Raw genomic sequence first — 12,046 nt, forward strand, 5'->3', positions numbered from 1 at the left:
TCTGTGGAATGTATACTCCTGGAGGTTAAGGTTTGGCTGATGTAACAAAAAGCCCCAATGGTCAGTGGCTTAAAGAACACAAAAAATGTATTTCCCTCTTGTGGAAGAGTCCAGAGGCGAGGAATTCAGGAGAGCAGGTGGTCCCCAGGAGACTCGGGGACCCAGGTTCCTCTCGTGTCGTCCCCTCCCCCCCGCGGCTCCTCTGTGTGGTAGGAGAGTGTGACGAGGAGGAGACCCGGGCAGACAGGTGTTTCAAGCCGGGTTGGCAGGAGTCGTACCCATGGCTCCTGGGCATCCTGTGGGAAAGGCCTTGGTCATGTGGCCTCCCAGGGAGCTGGGGTGTCACCTCAGGCTGGACTTGAGCCCTTGGTCATGGTGGAAGGGAGAAGGGCCAACACCCAGCAGCTCCCACAGGGCTTCAGCCCACTCTGATCTATCAGTAGATGCACAGCAGGAGTCACGGCCTAGAGCCTCCTCCCCTGAGGCTCACCTTCAGTGGTCCTGCCGCACACACGCACACACGCGCACACACGCACACACACACACGCGCACACACGCACACACACACGCACACACGCACACACACGCACACGCACACACGCGCACACACGCACACACGCACGCACGCACACACGCACACACACACGCACACACACACGCAGTGGCCAGCCAGGGCAGCCTGCCCCTCACCCCCTCCTCTGGGGCTGGTCTCCACCATGACAGCCACCCTCAGGCTCACCTGAGACCTCTAGTGTCCAGCAATGCCCACCTGCCAGCCTCCAGGCCCCAGGAGACCACCAACCACACCTCGGTGCCCAGGTGGAAGGTCCCCTGATGGACACTGTGCGTGTGACCCTGTTATTCACTCAACACACCGTGCTGACCCCCTGCAGTGAGCAGGGCCAAGGAGCCAAGGGCGGCCAGGGGAGGGCCAGCGGCCACTCTGCTGTCTTCCAGGGCAGAGCGCCCATAGCAGGCACGCAGAGGTCCCGAGGGGGAGGCCATGGCCAGCCCTGGAAGGCCTCCCGGAGGAGGCAGGACTCGGCCCGCAGTTGGAAGGACCAACAGTAGAAAGACATGGAGTCCCCAGGCCCGAGAGGGTGCCCGGCAGCGCCATCCGGTGGACAAGTGCTCTCCACGCCCCACCTCCAGGGGACCCCAAGGCCTCCCTGTCCCCATCTCACAGATGGCGCTCGGAGGAGTCACCATCCAGTCGAGTGCCAGGCAGGCACCGGCCAGGACTCCGCACGTGGGCGAGGTCCGGGCTGCGTCCAGGGACCTGGAGTCGGCTGAGGGTCTGGCTGTGATGAGTGGGGTGGGGTGAGAATGTGTGGGCGTGTCACCCTGTGTGTGTGACCCAGGTGACTGTGGCCGTGTGGCCTCTGATTGATACTTGCATTTGTGGACGGGGTGTGTCTGGCTCTGGGCCCTGGGAGCGGGGCTGAGGCGTGTGTCCACTGGGGTCCACACAGCTGAAGGTGGCTCTGCTGTCCCTGGCGGTGTCTGAGGAGTGTGGCTGTTTGGGACCGTGTGACGCTGTGTGGCCGCGGGTCTGTACGGGAGCCTGAGCCTGCAGTTCTTGCAGGTGCCCTGAAGTCCCCCTGATTGGGGTCCGCGGGGGGCAGGATCTAAGCGAGATCCTTAGAGACCCCTGGGGCCAGCAGCCGTCGGCCGGGACCCCCTGACAGATCTGCAGCCTCCCCTTGGCGCAGCTCCGAGCTGGGGAAGCCCGGCCCCCAACGGGGCGGGAGGGGGGCAGAGAGGAAGCCGGGCCGTTCCCTGGTGGCGGGCGCCCCCTGCCCCGCGGGGACCCTGAGAGGACAAGTGTCTTCTAGGAAGCCTGCTGGTGGCTCGGGGTGCTGCGGGGACGGGCCCTCCTGTGCAGAGCTGGGTGTCAGCCCGTCTGGTGGACCTCCCTGGACTGTTAGGAACTCTCCTGGCCCTAGCGCAGGGGCCTTCAGGTTGTCACAGTGGAAATCTTGTGTCCCCATCATTTGGCCCCGTCTGTGTCCCCCACCTTCAGCACTGCGGTGGCCTGCCTGTCCTCGCCACAGCTTTCCCGGCACTAGAAGGGCACGGCCCGCAGCCCACGGTCAGTGGACATCTGCAGAAGGGTTTGGTGAGCGTGGAGTCAGGTGGGGTGTGGAGAAGGGGGACAAGGCCGGGGACGGGGACGGGGACTCCACGTCCCGTGGTCCCGTGGTCAGCTGGACCTGAACATCCAGCTGGTTGCCTTACCAGGGACAAGTGTTTCTCTGGGCAGGCGACTGGCCCTGCTGGCGACCCCTGGCCTGAGGAAGGACCGGGGTGACCGGGAGAGACCGGGCAACGTGTCCAGCCCCGCCACCAGGGAGTGCATCCAGCCGTCCCGAGTCCACGGTCTCGGCCACGCTGCCATCATGGCCCTTGACACAAACAGGAACACCAGAGGGACAGGAGGAGGGGTGGCCGGCGAGGAGAGCTCCCCGAGGAGGTGGCATTTCAGCAACATCCAAATGACGGGCAGAGCTGGGGGCAGAAGGAGGGTGGCGCTTCAGAAACACAGGCTCGTCCTCCGAGAGTCCACGCAGGGCTCCCGGCCACCTCCAGGCTGAGCCGGACACAACCTAAGCCCTCGGGATGTGGCCGGGGCAGGTCCCGCCGCCCGCGCTCTGCGGTTCCGGAGCCGTGGGAAGGCGCCGGGCAAACCTGGCTCTGGGCTTCGGGCAAGTCGCTGTGCTGCTCCAACCACACCCCCACCCACGGGCTGTCACCACACCCGGCTGCCAGCAGGGGGTCCGCTGATGGCCCCAGTGTCCGAGGAGCCTGGCACAGGGGGGCCCTCGAGAGGCGGAGCCTCTGCGTTCACTGTGGTCCTCCGCGCGGCTCCCACCCGGCCGCGGCTCTCCGTGCCCGGGGCTGGTCGAGGCCCTTAGCAAGGGCCATGCACAGGTCTCGTTGTCCCCTAAAGGGAAAGCAGAGTGTGGAGTGCTAAGTGACCTGTCCTCGGCCATCCAGCAGTCAGACACAGAGCTCGATGACCAGGACCCAGTGCTGGCCAGACCCGCCCTTGTGTGGAGATGGGACGCCGTGCCACAGCCAGGCTGCCCTCTGCAGCTCTGAGCGGCTGCACCCGGCAGGACGCTGTCCCCTCCTCCTTCTCAGCAAGTCTCATGGGAGCAGAGGCAGGACCTCGGCCCTCATCTACCAGGACCTCGGCCCTCACCCATCAGGTCCTTTCTGGGCCCAGCAGCCCCACCAAGCAGAGATGCCTCAGCTACGCAGTGGCACGCACCTGTCACTCCGGCTATGCCTGTGGTCAGGGGGACCAACAATGCATGGACGAGGCACCCAGCACACAACTGGTGGACACTACATAGCATCTGACCTCATGGCTGCCTCGCAAATCCTGCAGACTTAGCTACAGAAAACTTGGCCAGGGGCGCCGTGGCCCACGCCTGTCATCCCAGCGGCCTGGGAGGCTGAGGCAGGAGGATCGAGTTCAAAGCCAGCCTCAGCAACTTAGTGAGGCCTTAAGCAACTCATTGAGACCCTGTCCCTAAAAACATATATATCTTTTTGAAAAGGGCTGGGGATGTGGATCAGTGGTTAAGTGCTCCCAGGCTGTGTCAGATCACTTAGGACCTCCCATTGCTGGAAGATCAGAAGGTCAGTGTGGACCCCGTCAGGTGAAAATCAGTGTCGGCAGGACGTGTCCCTGCTGAAGGCACTCGGGAGGATCTGTGTCCTTGGACCTCAGGTCCGTGCAGAGAAGCGAGGCCTGTCTCCTGCAGAGGGTCAGCTGGGGCCACCCTGGGCTCCTCAGTCCTCTCTCAGGTCCTTGCCCGGAGCCTTCGACATCTCAGGGGTTCTGCCTCACGGAAGGCCACCCACTGATGCCCACCGGCACCCGCAGGGGACTTGGAGTTCCTCAGCGCCCACACCTTCCTTTACGGAGAGGGAAACGGAGGCCCAGAGAGGCTCCTGAGTGACTGTCCAGGATCACAGAGCCCACGCTTCGCCCAGTGTCCGGGTCGCTCCCTGTGACACCCGCCACGTGGCTCCCTCGTGGAGAGACTTTCAACTCTGCGAAGCCTCCCTGCCTCCCGAGTGAGAGCCGGCGCCTCTGATCCTCTGCCCCGCTGTGGCGCAGTCTCTAGAACTGGCTGGAACACGTTCCCCTACTTCCCTCCCTGGGAGGCCAAGAGGATCAGAGAGAAAGAGGCCACGGGGCCCCTGGTGAGCCCAGGCCCCGGGAAGAGGGTTGAGAGGGAAAGGGGGGGAGGGAGCCCCCCAGCCCGGCCCCCGCCTGCGTCCTGCTCTCTGATCCTCCGGAGCTTCCCCGGGAGGCCAGCGCTGGCCTGAAGTGACATCCACACGGCTTCACTGTGCAGCACGCGGAGAGGAATGAGAGCTGGCCGCCGCTCATCTCAAACCCGGGGAACGCCACCACCTCGGTGGCCCGCGAGGCAGCCCTGCGGGGACCATGGCCCTGGGCTTGGCCAGGAGCGTCTGAGGATTTGCAGGCCATCTGCTCCGGTCACTCGGCAGCCCTTTGGCTGGGCTTTGCCAGGGCTCTGTGGCCCGTTTAGGGGTTGACGGTTGTCAGCCAGCCTGGGGGGGCCCTGGCTGGGACCGCTGGGACAACGGCTCGCTCCACGTGTCTGGGCTCCCAGCAGGGTGGCCTGGACACCTTCTGGGGACAGTCACAGGGAACCGGGACAGCAGGCTCCTCTTCAAGCCCCTGCCTTATCTAATCCTGTTTGTTTATGTCACAGTTGGCCAAAGCGAGTCACAGGCCAGGCCCAAAGTCGGAGCCAGAGGCGTGCCTAGTCACAGGGCAAGGAGTGTGGACACAGAGGGGCCATGAGGACAGCCAGCCTAACACAGGCGCTTAGAAAAAATGGAGGTGGTCTTTTTCTTATGCGTAAAGAACGTTGGAAGACAGGAGTTACAGCAACCCGTGGGATGATCGGAGGCCAGACTCTTAAAAACTCAGCTTCTTGTCCTCATGGGCCCTAATGACTGCAGTATCTCCAGCCATCCCACCCATGTCCCAGGCAGCAGGATGGAAGGAGAGTAGACTTTCCTCCCTTTTAAGGAGATTTCCTAGAAATCCTACACAGTATACCGGCTTATACCTATTGGTGAGCAGGTTGTCACATGGCCACTCTGATCACCAGAGAGCTTGGGAAAATGTAAGACTTTTCACTGGGCAGAACCAGGATTTTGCTAATCTGAGAAACAGAGACCCGGAGTCTGCTGGCAGTGGGTAGTGTCTGCCGCGGTCCATTCTGCAGGTGAGGGACCTGTGCAGAGAGGGCGGTAGCTGACCTGGGTCACATGGTGGCCTGGGAGCAGCACTGCTGTCCGGGGATCCCTGGGCCCTTCCCCTGGGTCAGGTCCTGTGCTAGGCCCTTCGCCAAGCGGTGGTCCCCGCGTAACCAGGGTCCTCGTCGTCATCCCCATCCACAGAGGAGAACCGAGGCACAGGGTGCTGGGCCAGGTTGCCCAGGCCTCCTGCCACCTGGGGTCCGGGTGCTGGTGGGCCTGGGTCCCCTGGGAGGCCCCGTGCTGCCCTGCAGACTTTCCTGCCTGGAACGCCCAGCGGGCTCCCTGCGCGTCCCTCCGTGTCCCAGCCTGTCTCCGAGAGTGAAGGCCCCGAGGCAGGAAGCAAGGCTGTCTGAGAGGCCTCTGTGCAGACCCGTCCTGAGCATCCTCCTGGGTCTGGAGAACCGCCCCCCGACCCTGGGCAGGCCACTGCGGTCTAAGAGACCAACACTCAGAGGAACAGCTGCCCCTTGAGCTGGCGTCCGCAGAGCCTTGCTGGGGGCGGGTGCCCGGCCAGGGCCCGGACAGGCCGAGGGGCGGCTGCAGGGTGGCAGGCAGCCCCTGACCTGGAGGCAGGAGGCCGCTGCCTCCGGGGGACAGGGGGCTGGGGGCCAGTGGTCGGCGGCTGTCGCGGAAGTCCTGCGAGCCCTCTGCTGGCCCGCCGCTGGGGCGGGGGCTGAGTTAAAGCCCACCCCGGCCCGGCCTCTCTCCCTCCCTCCGGCCACCAGTAAGGACCTTCTGTGAGCTACACACCCTGTGCCAGCACTGAGGACAGGGGACCGAGGAGAGAAGGTCCCTGCCTGCAGAGTGCTGGTTCTCTAAGGAAAGCAGAGAGGGTGTGGAGGGGTGGGGGGCCCTCAGGGGCACCTCCGAGGGGTCACTGGAGCCCACACCTCTGGAGAGGGGAGCTGGCCACGGGGCCAGGCTGTGGCAGAACAGCAGGGCCCAGGCTGAGGTCAACTGCCGTGAGCCACCTGGGTGCCTGGGCCAGTGTGGAGGGTGCCGGGAGACAGGAGACCAGGCAGGTGGCCCCGACGGCCTGCAGGGACCTGTGCTATGCTGGGGGCAGTGGGAAGCCACTGAGCCCCACCATGGAGGCTCCAGGGCCCGCCAGGCCGAGGCTGGGTGGAGCCTCAGACCCCACAGTGGCTGCCACCTCTCCCCACGCTTTAGCTCCAGCTGTCACGGAAGTCCTGACTCGTGGAAGGGCGAAGGTCAAGTGCACAGGTCTCTCTCCTTCCTTGGCTCAAGTCTAGAGAGGCGAGGCCAGGAGCCGGACGCTGCGTCCTCTGGTAGCCGGGGGAGTGGCCTCCTGGCTCCCGGCCCAGGCCCAGCATCCCAGCCCTGGAAGGACACAGGCACCAGGGAGGGTGGTCTCAGCCAAGGACAGTGGGAACTGTCCCCGGGGCTTGGGGGGCAGCAGGGCCCCTGACCACCTGCTCCAGCCGGGAGGCCCCGGGCTGCCCCCGTCCCGGCCACAGCCTCTTTCATGCTGGCTCCCTGGGGCTCCATCTCCTCGCAGGGGTCACAGGGCACCGCTGACCGTGTCCCCTGCCAGCGTGCCCGGCTGGTAATTGAAAATACCAGAATCCCCCAAGGACCGGCTCACAGGAAACCTGAGCCCCAGGGTGGGCGGGGGGCAGGCAGGGCCGAGAACATCCAGCTGTTGGCCTTAATCCCGGATTCCAGGAGCGGCCAGCCCCGCAGCCTGGCCGCCTTGGTCACCGTCCCGCGAACACTGCCTCCTGCCACGCCCAGGTTACGGGCTCAGGAGATCAGAGCCCGGGAGCGGCCTGAAACCCGGCGGTGGGCCCGGCCTGGGCCAGCAGCTGACCCCGGGCCAGGCATGGGTGGTGGTGGGTGCTTCACGGGCAGCGTTCAAGGGACAAAGATGAGTGGGAGCCGCAGGGGTGTCCCCAGACCTCCCTGGTCACAGGCCATCTGCAGCCAAGGGGAGGGGGAGGCCATCTGACCCCAGCTCCACTGGGTGCTCACCGTGTGGACGCGGCCGTGGCCTCCCAGTGAGTCTGTCTGCTCGTCTGTAGAGTGGGTCTGAGGACAAGGCCCGCCGCGCAGACTGGGGGCGTGTCGGGTGGGTTCTCTGACGCACAGCGTCTGGCTGGGTGCCCCCACGGGATAAGCCGAGGCTGGGCCCCCACCTGACTCGCTCGCTGCCTGGCCTGTGCCCGACTCAGGGAGTTCCTCAAACTGCTGCCCAGGGGCTCAGAGTTGGAGGCCCCGAGGGAGGAGTCCAGCCTGGGCAGACAGGGCCAGGCCGCCAGAAGCCACGTGGAAAGGAGTGAGAATGCACTCCCCCAGGGCTCGGCTGCTCCAGTCTCTAGCCCGCAGGGTCCGTTCTAGCAAAGCCTCCTAGTCATCCCGACGCCCACGCGGGTGTGGATCGTGCAGTGAGTGCTGGATCCCAGCGACACGGGAGGCTGAGGCAGGAGGATCGCAAGTTCAAGGCCAGACTCAGCAACTTAGCACTGGCCCAGGCACCTGGCTCCTCAGAGCCCCACCCACACCCTGGCCCCCACCCTCGCACAGAGCCGAGGGGCCCAGCCCTGTGGGTCGGCCAGGAGGGCTGGGAAGCTGGGGTACGGGAGGTGCCCCCTGGGCTGACTTACTTCTCGGAGTCCCAGCCCTCAACTAAAGTCCCCGCCCCGACTTTTATCTCCTTCAGCTGCCACCCTCCAGACAGCACGGGTCGGGGAGACTGATGGAGGGACTGAACGTATCGAGTTAATTCAGCCTCTGTGCAGCGCTCGGCAGCCCCTGCTCCCTGCCTGCTCCCAGGACATTTTCATCTCCCCCCAAAGAAGATCCTGCGCCCAACGCTCCCCGTTCCTCCCCCCTCCCCAGCCCCTGGCAGCCACCAATCTGATCTCTGTCCCAAAGGATTTGATACTATTCTGAGTATTTCTTTTTTTTTTTAATATTTATTTTATTTTTTAGTTTTAGGTGGACACAATATCTTTATTTTTATGTGGTGCTGAGGATCGAACCCAGTGCCTCGCGCATGCCAGGCGAGTGCGCTACCACTTGAGCCACATCCCCAGCCCTCTGAGTATTTCTTATAAATAGAATCCTACCGTATGTGAGCCCTGGCGACTGTCTTTCACTTAGCATATGCTTGAGGCTCCTCCACGCTGTAGACCGATTCAGTACTCCATTCCTTTTTTACGGCCAGATAATATTCCATTGTGAGTGTACGCGGCAATTTGTTCATCTGTTGATGGGTATTTGGATGGTCCCCACCTTTTGGCTATTGTGAAGGGTGCTGCCACAAACATCCGTGTGCAAGTGTGTGTTCAAGTTCATGTTTTCCATTCTTTGGAGGATGTTCTTGAGAGTAGAAATGCTAAGATAAATGTAAATTGGTTATGCGGGTCGGTTTCATTGATGGCTGTATTCCTTGGCATACAGTAGGCACCCAGTGCAGAGCTGTTGAAGGAACAAATGGACCCCATCGCTTCCCTCTCCTACAGCCCTGTCACCGTGACCAAGGTCTCTGTCCCCGGAGGCAGTAGATTGGCTCTTCCCGGAGAGACTGAGGGTGTCCTGTTCAGCCCCCTGGGGCCGGGCCCAGAGGAGGGCGCCGGGCATCTCTCACCTCCATGTGACTTGAGGCCCCAGGGATGGCCAAGGTCAACACGGTCTGCACCCCGAAGGTGCCTGGAGAGCTCCTCAGCACCCCTGGCCCTGCTGACCCTCTGCCCTGCTGCCGTCCACCTGGCCCCTCCTCGTGTGGGCCGCTGACCCCTGAACCGGCCTCTCTTTCAGCGCCGTCAGCCGTGGCCATCATGCATCAGGTGAGCCGCACCGTGGACAGCATCACCCTGTCGTGGTCCCAGCCAGACCAGCCCAACGGCGTGATCCTGGACTACGAGCTGCAGTACTATGAGAAGGTAGCCCTGCTCGCGCTGTGTCCCCACCTGTCCCCCAGAGGAGAAGAGCAGTGGCCTCAGAGTCAGGCCGCTGGCTCCCCCTCCCCCACCCTCCCCTGCTGTGCAGCCTCTGGCAGGTATCCTCCCCTCTCTGTGCCTTGTTTTCCTGGCATGGGGTCCAGCAGCCATCTGGATAAACGCAGCCCTCACACACACGAAGACCCTCTGTCTTGATCTCAGTGGGCCTGAGATTGAAAAAAAAGTAGCTTCAGAAACTTTTGCTTCTTAGTAATGAGCACCCCCACACCTACCTACAGCCCGTGCAGGGCCGGGATGGAGCCCCACCCCCACCCCCGTCCTGCCCGCCCAGAGCCCTGGCTGTGGGGAAGAGTAGCACAGGAGGGAGACTAGGAGCGAGAACCCGGGTTCAAACCCCCAGCTCCTCCGTAACCAGCTGTGACCTGGGGCAGGTGCGGGGGAGGCGGGCTCTGTGGTAGGAGAGGTCTGTGCTGTGGGCAGGGGAGGCCAGTTGGCGCCCACCGTGGTGCCTGGCCATGGCTGCCCAGGTGCACCCCTTCCCTGAGGGTGGTCAAGGGCAGCATCATGGAAGGCCAGGAGAATCGCAGGGCCTGCATGACTCAGGGTGGGAGGGTAGACACAGCAGCTGGCCACCCATAGGACGGACACCAGAGGCCCTGAAGCCCTCCCCGCTGACCGAAGACTTCCCGTCCCTGCTTCCCACAGGAGCCACAGAGAGGAAAGGTGTCGTGGGACTTGCATTCAGACTAGGGTGTAAATGACTGATAAGAAGTCCCAGGAAGGCCCATTGGGAACCAGAACTGCACAGGAAGGTGTCCCTAAAGGCTCAAAGGAAGGGAGGGAGCCCTGCTGGAGCCCTGCTTTCTGCGGCCCTGCCCCTGCAGCCTGTGAACTGCTTTGACAGCCAGACCCTGGTGACCTCAGGGGCTCGGCCCACCCTGATCTGACCTTACCCAGCTACTGCGCGCTTCCTTGCAGTCCACTGGGTCCCCTCCTCCAGGCGGTGCGCTCCAAGAGGTCTGGGACCACTGCTCTCCCGGTCACCAGCTTCTCCCAGCCCCCTGGGCCTGGCACACAGGAGACACCTGGTCTGGGGCTGTGGATCCCAGCGGACCACGCCCTGCCCCGCCCTGCCCCGCCCCAGTACCACGCCGGGCCCCATCCCAGGACCACGCCCACAGCCACGCCCCTCAAGGGGCCACGCCCCACCCCTCCCGCCACTGGCTCCTCCTTTCTGTTCTCAGCTTGAGCACAACCTCCTGGGCCAGGCCCCATCCTCCCTTCTTCTCGTTCCTCACCCCTCTTGGTGACAGTGTCATCGAAGTCTCTGCTGCCTCTACTTTGGGCCCAATCCAGGCTGGAGACCCTGCCGCTCCCTGTGCGGTTCCCCAGAGCCTGGCACACAGGAGGTGCTCAATAGAGATTTGTTGGATGTCTCAGAGAAGCCGTCCCTGAGGGCCTGGACTGGAGGTGACATGGGAGGGTGACTCCACCCTCGCTGGGCCCCGTGGTACCTCCAGGGAGCTGGGCATCCTGGGCAGTGGGCCAGACCCCAGACCCAGGCAACCCAGGCCCGGCACAGCCTTACTGCCCGCTCCAGCAGGGCGGTTTAGCAACTCCGAATTCAAAAAGGAAAAAAGAAAAAAAAAAACCTAATTAAGAAGCTTTGTGATTAAATGAAACTGAAAGTGTGTGTCCCCAAAGACAGGAGCGGAAATGAGGGAGCCCCGTGTGGGTCCTGCCGGCGACCCATTTCCTCGGCAGGCAGGCCTGGGGAGCTGTGGGGTGTGAGCTGGGAGGAGTCTGCCCCAGTTTCCAACGCTGCCCAGGATCCCAGCCCTTGCCAGGGACAGGGCCAGCAGGCTGGGCAGCAGCCGAGGTGACCGCCTGCTCCCGGCTCACGAGCCCTCTCTGTGCCAAGCACATCACCCACTCTCCAGCGGGGACAGGAAGGGAAACCGAGGCACGGGGAGTATGTAACTAGTCCAGGAGCCCCAGGGGCCGGGGCAGAGCCAGGATCTGCGCTGTGCTCCCCCTCCCTGCTTGGCACTCCCGCCTCCCGCTGCTTCCCAGGGTGCTTCTGGGATGACCAGTGAGCGGTAGGCAGGACCAGGCCCTGCCACGGAGAACCTTGGGGACAAGTGGTGTAGAAGGGCAAGACTGAGAGCGAGCATGGCAGCCCGGCGCCCCTGTGATGACACAGCCCTGCTCTCATCAGCCCATCCCCGGGGCCTGGGGTGCAGAGAGGGGCCACTCGGCCTCTGCTACCAGGAAGGGGGACAACGGCCGCTCACCGTCATCTTCACCAACTTAGGACCAGGTCCACATGGGAGTCAGGAATACGGAAAGCAACCAGATGGCCCAGAGGCCTCAGGGACCTAAACACAGACTCAGACACTAACAGCATGAGACAGGTGTGATGCCAGCTACAGAAGGGTCAGCAAATATCCCGGGGCACCCAGAAGAGGCCCCCAGTCATGGCACTGGTGGGAGAGCCCTGCGTTTAGTGACATTTGAGCTGTGCCTTGAAGGATGCAAAGAGCTGACAGGCGAAGAGCTGAGAGAGCGGTCACTGGGGCAGCAGGCAGAACATGCTCAAAGGCCCTGGGGCAGGAATGTGCAGCTGCATTCAGGGAACGGAGAAGGCGAGGCTCAGGGGGTCAGGCGGGGGCAATGGGAGCCAGAGGGGGGGCCGCAGGGGAAGAGGCTGGAGAGGAGTTGGGTCTGGTGTGTCCGGCCTGCCAGGCCCTGGGAGTCTGGAGGGAGTTAAGGTACGATGGGAAGGTTCTGGAATGATGGGATCTGACTTG

The 12,046-nt window shown here is 63.4% G+C and overlaps 1 protein-coding gene across 1 annotated transcript in view; it reads left to right on the plus strand.

The window, feature by feature from the left end:
- LOC113193187 (ephrin type-B receptor 2) overlaps positions 1 to 12,046 on the plus strand; it is a 99,198-nt gene that overhangs the window by 67,626 nt on the left and 19,526 nt on the right. Inside the window, exon 5 of the mRNA XM_026403586.2 lies at positions 9,094 to 9,218. Coding sequence (XP_026259371.2) covers positions 9,094 to 9,218 — 125 coding nt within the window. The remainder of the gene's footprint in view (positions 1 to 9,093; positions 9,219 to 12,046) is intronic.

This window comes from Urocitellus parryii, chromosome 11, assembly GCF_045843805.1.
Source record: "Urocitellus parryii isolate mUroPar1 chromosome 11, mUroPar1.hap1, whole genome shotgun sequence".
In the NCBI taxonomy this organism is placed as follows: Eukaryota; Metazoa; Chordata; class Mammalia; order Rodentia; family Sciuridae; genus Urocitellus; species Urocitellus parryii.